The sequence below is a fragment of the Ceratotherium simum genome, chromosome 29, assembly GCF_057802395.1.
Source record: "Ceratotherium simum simum isolate JZ-2026a chromosome 29, ASM5780239v1, whole genome shotgun sequence".
Classification (NCBI taxonomy): Eukaryota; Metazoa; Chordata; class Mammalia; order Perissodactyla; family Rhinocerotidae; genus Ceratotherium; species Ceratotherium simum.
Window position 1 is genome coordinate 4,870,558 of NC_141928.1, and position 6,000 is coordinate 4,876,557.

The 6,000-nt window shown below is 46.1% G+C and overlaps 1 protein-coding gene across 1 annotated transcript in view; it reads left to right on the forward strand.

Annotated features, from left to right (window-relative positions):
- DDX31 (DEAD-box helicase 31) overlaps positions 1–6,000 on the forward strand; it is a 78,407-nt gene extending 72,407 nt beyond the window's left edge. The window contains exon 20 of the mRNA XM_087418865.1: positions 5,256–6,000. Within this exon, the coding sequence (XP_087274991.1) occupies positions 5,256–5,442 (187 nt within the window). The 3' untranslated portion in view covers positions 5,443–6,000. The remainder of the gene's footprint in view (positions 1–5,255) is intronic.

A 6,000-nucleotide genomic window follows, 5' to 3' on the forward strand; every position in this document is an offset into this window, starting at 1 on the left:
GTAAAAATTACTTTGATATTTCAGCATAGGACAAAATTCTACCATGTGACTTTTTTCCTGAGATGAGTATACTGGTTTTTTTGTGATTATAAAAATAATACATGTTCATTATAAAAATTCAAGAAATAGAGAAAAGCTTAAAAACCCCTAGTAAGGGCCGGACCTGTGGCTTAGCACTTAAGTGCGCGCACTCTACTACTGGCGGCCCAGGTTCGGATCCCGGGCGCGCACCGACGCACCGTTTGTCCGGCCATGCTGAGGCCGCGTCCCACATACAGCAACTAGAAGGATGTGCAACTACCACATACAACTAGATCCTGGGGCCTTGGGGAGAAAAAGGGAAAGAAAAGGAGGAGAATTGGCAATGGATGTTAGCTCAGGGCCCGTCTTCCTCAGCAAAAAGAGGAGGATTGGCATGGATGTTAGCTCAGGGCTGATCTTCCTCACAAAAAAAAAAACAAACATGAAGCCACAATCCAGGTTAACCTTGATTCACATTTTCTAAATCCTTCAGACTTTCTCTGCGTATATGCATATATGGATTTTTTTGTGTCTATGATGAGATTGAACAAATCATATGCTTTTTTTAAGTTATCCAGCTGTTACTTTTAAGATGCACTTTATCAGGGGTTCTAAAATCTTTGAGATTTGAGATAATGTGAACATTGTTTTATATTCAGAATATTTCAGGCAAGGAACTTGTTCCTCATTTTGATAAAAACTTAGAGCACAGTGGTTTAAGTGCTCAAGTCGTGGAGTCAGAATTCCTGGGCTCAAATCCTGGCTCTTCCATTACTGGTTTCTGACCCTGGACGTGTTAATTAACCTCTCCGCACCTCAGTTTCTTCACCAGTAAAGTGGGGAGACTAGTAGTGCCTGTTTCATAGGGTTGTTGGAGAAGTCAGTGAGTTAAATGCCTGTCAAGTGCTTAAAACAGGAGCTGACATACAGTCAGTGTCCTGTAAGGGTTGATAACATAATTGTTAAAGTCGCGTAGCCAGTTTGAATGGCTTTGATTTGACCTGTTGTATATTTAAATCCATTAACAATTTATGTAATTGGTGTTTGCGTAAATGTTGTTTTAATATATTTGGTAGAACCCATTAATGTTGGCTGCTGTTATCATCATTATCATCATCATCATCATCTACTCTTTAAACATTGCCTGCAGGAAGTGTTCTAAAAGTCTGAAGGAATGTTCTGGAGGTGCATTTCAAATCCTTGGGGAAAAGATTTATTGTTCAGTGACTGTCTTGGATAACTGGGTAACTCTTGAGAAGAAATAGTTAAATTCTGCACATCCTACCATAAACCAAAATAAAATCTAGATGCAATTAAAGCAATAGCAGACTAAAAGAAAATACACTTGAATATTTAAAAAAATTTTTTTTTTCCCCCCAAAGCCCCAGTAGATAGTTGTATCTCATAGTTGCACAGCCTTCTAGTTGCTGTATGTGGGACGCGGCCTCAGCATGGCCGGAGAAGCGGCGCGTCGGTGCCCGCCCGGGATCCGAACCCGAGCCGCCAGCAGCGGAGCGCACGCACTTAACCGCTAAGCCACGGGGTCGACCCCACTTGAATATTTTTAAAACCGTAGGATGAGGAAGACTTTTCTAAGCCTGTGTTAGAATGGCTAACCCTCTGTGAATTGTTCTGTGAATTTCTTGGTAGAATTAAGAGAAGGTCCTGAGATCTCTCTTCTCCAGTGGTCATCCTGCAGGCATATTGGTTTACTAATTAGGCTGCGATTTCACCTTACTGGCAGTGAAAGTGGCATCTGCCTATCCTGCTGGGTAATCCAGCCTGGGAACCAAGGGGGGTGATTCAGCCTTCACTATAAGGGTGTTCCCTGTGGTTAGATAAACTGATCTGTTGCTTGGTAACTACAGGATTACTCTGGTGGATGCTCAGGAAGCCCATTCGAGAGGGGTTTGGGTATTTGGAGGGCAAGAAAGGCAAGAAAGTTGCCAGGTTCCTGGGAGAAGTGCAGCTTGGCGGGAGAAGGAATCGAGCCCACATGTGCTCATCGTGTGCTTGGGTTTAGAACATTTCATCTTCCCATCTGTACTTTGCCTTTTCAGCACTGGGCCTCAGAACAAAGGAAAAGCAGGCTGTGAGCTGGCCGAGGGAAAGGTGGGTCCCCTTGGGGTGGCTGCTGTGACAGCAGGGGAAACCCCCACAGGGTTGACCCGAGGTTCTCCCCGCTAAGGAAGCAGTCTGGGTGTGGGTCTGGAAAGTGTGAACCTGTGCTTGCTCTCTGGACCACCAAGAGCCTGGGAGTTTGGCTTTGGGTCCCAAGTCGAAAGTACATTGACTGGAATAAAATCATAAAATAACTAGGAAATTTTGAGATATAACCTCAAGGCAAGCAGGACCATCTCAAGACCTGCTTTCTAATGGCATCCTCTACCGCAGTGTGGACTTGAAGGTCCTTAGTAAGTATGCCTGTGTGGCACGACACCCCCCCCCAGAGGTTACCTTCCGCTGCCCCAGACCAGCTGCATTTGTCTGGGACGGGACGGATCTTGTGTCTGTCGGAAGTGGCCCGAGTGACATGTGTGTCTACCTGTGTGTCACGTACGTTGGGGCAGTCTTCTGCGCCATCTCTTCCGCTGTCTACTGGACCACCAGTCCGAGGACACAGGCACGCAGCCGAGGGCCTGGGCCAAGTGTGCCGCCCTGCAGTCTGCGCTTGCTCTGTCGGCAGTTAGTGTATCAATCGCCCAAATAAGATTCTGGTTATTTATTTTGCTTCAGCAGTGGCAGGAGCAGTCGTTGAAGTGGTAGAACTTAGGCTGGGGAGGATATTTTGACTGAAATTTTGCATATTTTGAAACTCAGGTTGTTACATTTAAAATTATACACATTGTGATTACCTAGCTTCAAAAAGGGGGAAGAAAAAGCATTCCTTCCTGTCAGAACCTTTTCCCTCTGTCTGTCATGTAACCCAACTAAAAATAAACTATAAGCACAAGAACTGGCAGCCTTCAGTTTGGAGCAAATTAGTGCTCACTGTGGGACCTGTCTCCTGGCGCTTCCAAACCACACGTCAGCCCCCTGCCGTGCGGACCTCCCCCAGGACACCAGCGCAGTCCACCCGGGACAGCTCCAGGAGTTAGAATCACTGCTCTATGGGAGAGGGGGATGTGGTCGAAAGAGCCCTGGCCCACCTGTCCAGCGCCCGGAGTCAGTCCTGGCTGCTGTGTGGCCTTGGGGGAGTCGCTTGGCATCTCTGGATCTCATTTCCTCATTTTAAACTGTGATTGACTGAAATCCACATGCCAGCCACCAGCCAGCACCTTACATGTCTTATTTTATTCAATCCTTACAAAACCTTATGAGCTTTGTTCTAGGTATCATTCCCCATTTTTCAGATGAGGAAACTGAGGCAGAGAAAGGCTGAGTCATTCAGCTTGTGTTCATTCAGCTAATAAGTGACAGAGCCAGGTTCCAGGCCAGGCGTCTCCTTCACCCTTCAGCTCTCTTCTCTCTCCTTCACTCCTTAACACCTCTGTCATCTGCACCTATCGTCCCACTAAAACATTCCTGTGAGACCACAGAGGACTCGCCCATGTCAAATTGTGGTCGTTTGTCACCCTCGATCCTGGTGGACCTTCCTGTCACGCTTGATTGTTCCATCCTGGACTGGCAGCCTTGGGGGAAGAACGTGGACTTTGAGTCCATCTGACCTGTGTTTGCATCTCAGCTTCTGTTCTTATGCGCTGGATCGTCTTGGGCAAGTTACTTTCCTCCTTGAGTCTTAGCTTCCTTGTCTGTAAAATGAGGATGATAATCACACTTACCTTGTTGAGAAAGGTAATACACGAGACAATGTAGAGGCCAGAAGGTACTTCCCTGTGTATTTGTAATCTTCTCACAAGTCCTATCCCTGACACATACACACACGCTTGTTATAAACTCCTAGCCCTTAAATACTGGGTCCTAATTATCTCCTTGCCTCCAATCTTCCTAGCAGTGGTTGGCGTTGCGTCCCTCCCTGTGTGTCACAGTAGAGGAGCACTGTAGACTGTCACACGGGTTCAGCCACATGTTGCTTGCACCCTGCCCTGTGGACTGTGCTTATAGATACGTGTGGTTGTGTGAACCTAGTTATAACGGCTTCACAGGATTCTGCAGCCTTTCATGATCACTAATAGCACAATAGTCTTGTTTTTAATTCTTGCATTTTAAAGGAGTTCTGTTATATTTATTTTGACCACAAGTTTAATCCAGTGTATCCTCTGATTATGACAGCAAAGAAAATGTTGTAAATGTAAGTAGTGGAGGGCAACACCGCCTTTTGTAAGAACCCCAAGATTGTATTACCCTAAGACACCGCCGTTTCGGTGTTAAAGAAATTGCCAACATGGCAATATGGATTTACTGGTGACGGTTTGTTGTTGTTTTGGTTAAAATCCTGTCTTAAGAAACATTATTTTACTCTTCAATTTTCATAATCATTTTTCCCGTGTATGATTGAACTTCTACAAATTTCCTCCTCTGATCTTCTGATCAAATGGTAAGGCTGCTGTCTTTTGAAAACAGTTACTAGGATTCAACATCTGAAATTGATTTTCAGCCTTTGGCATTTTCCGTGTGGATGAGGACAGGGAGAGACCTCCCTCTCACACCCTGGGTTCTGGGCTGCAGAAAGCTGCGGTTTTGGCCTCGGGGCGGACGCTGACTGGTCTGCCGGAGCACACCCCGGGCTGGGGTTGTGTGGGGTCAGAGATATTTACCAGAGTCCCTGTAGTCAGTGAAGAGGTGTCTGTGACAGACACCCCAGCCCTCGCTGTTTGGCCCCATCAGGCAGCCGCTCTGTCCAGGGAGGAGGCCAGTAGCTTTGAACTCCATGGGGCTACGGGGAACTGCTAACACGCTTCCACTGCTCAGTGTGGCTGAGTTTTGAGGTGGGGTTTTCCCCATCCTTTGGCAAACTGCTGTATCATACACCTCATTTGCCATCAGAGTAGGTGTGTGTATCGTTCTTTTTTTTCCATGAAAACAACACAGAACAAAGCCTCACTTTTTAAAATGCCATGATATTTTGCCACCGTTATGAAAATCTGTCAGCGCCGTATCTAATCTTCTGGTGCATAGAATATCAAAACAAGCGCCATTGAAGGGATTGTACTCCTGTTAATACAAAAATGTCAGTTCCACAGTCTCGGAACCAGCTGCGATCAGCCTCTTTCCAAATAGGAAAGAAAAAAATAATAAAGTTTCTTTTCCCCTCTGCTGTTACTGTTCTTCAGGCCTGACCTTCATAAGAAGACCCAGAGTAAACACCGCCTTGCTGAAATCTTGCGTTCGGAATACTCAAGTGGGATGGAGGCTGGCACTGCCAAGGTCAAAAAGCAAAACAAACACGCAGAGCCCGGGAGCCAGCCATGCAGCGCTGTCAGCTACCGGCGCCCAGCCTTGGCCGTGGGAAAAAATTAAAAACGCTCTCTGTGAAAGAGAAAAACCCAGAAAGGCTTACTGAGGGATGACAAGACTTCCCAGAAAGTTTTTTTAAACTATGCCTTTACAAGACTGGGCCTCAGAGTGGATCCTGGAGTTGACGTCGTGTTCTTGTCAGAGGGGCCCTGTGAGAACTAGCGGTGCTGCCTTTCCCTGAAGACTTAAGTCCCTAAGATTCCTAGAAACCACAGCCCTTCTCTCGTGAGGGAGGCCCTGGGAGGATCGGGGGGCAGTCAGCATGGCATAGATTAGCCAGTTAACGCGTGTCTTATATAAGATGTCTTATGTCTTGTATTTATTCCATCAGGGCCAGACCTTATCTTCACCCGTAGGTCAGTGGTGCCCCCACGACTCAGTGTCAAAGCCTGCCGTCCTGTGCGTCAGCCTGGTAACAATGTTCTGAAGAAGTTTCACAGTTTTACTCTAGCCCTATCAACACATACATTGGCATGAATTTTGTAAAATAGGATTTTAAAAACTGGAATTTGTAAAAGAAGAGAAAAAAATATTTATTAAATCATTTTCTTGATGTACAAA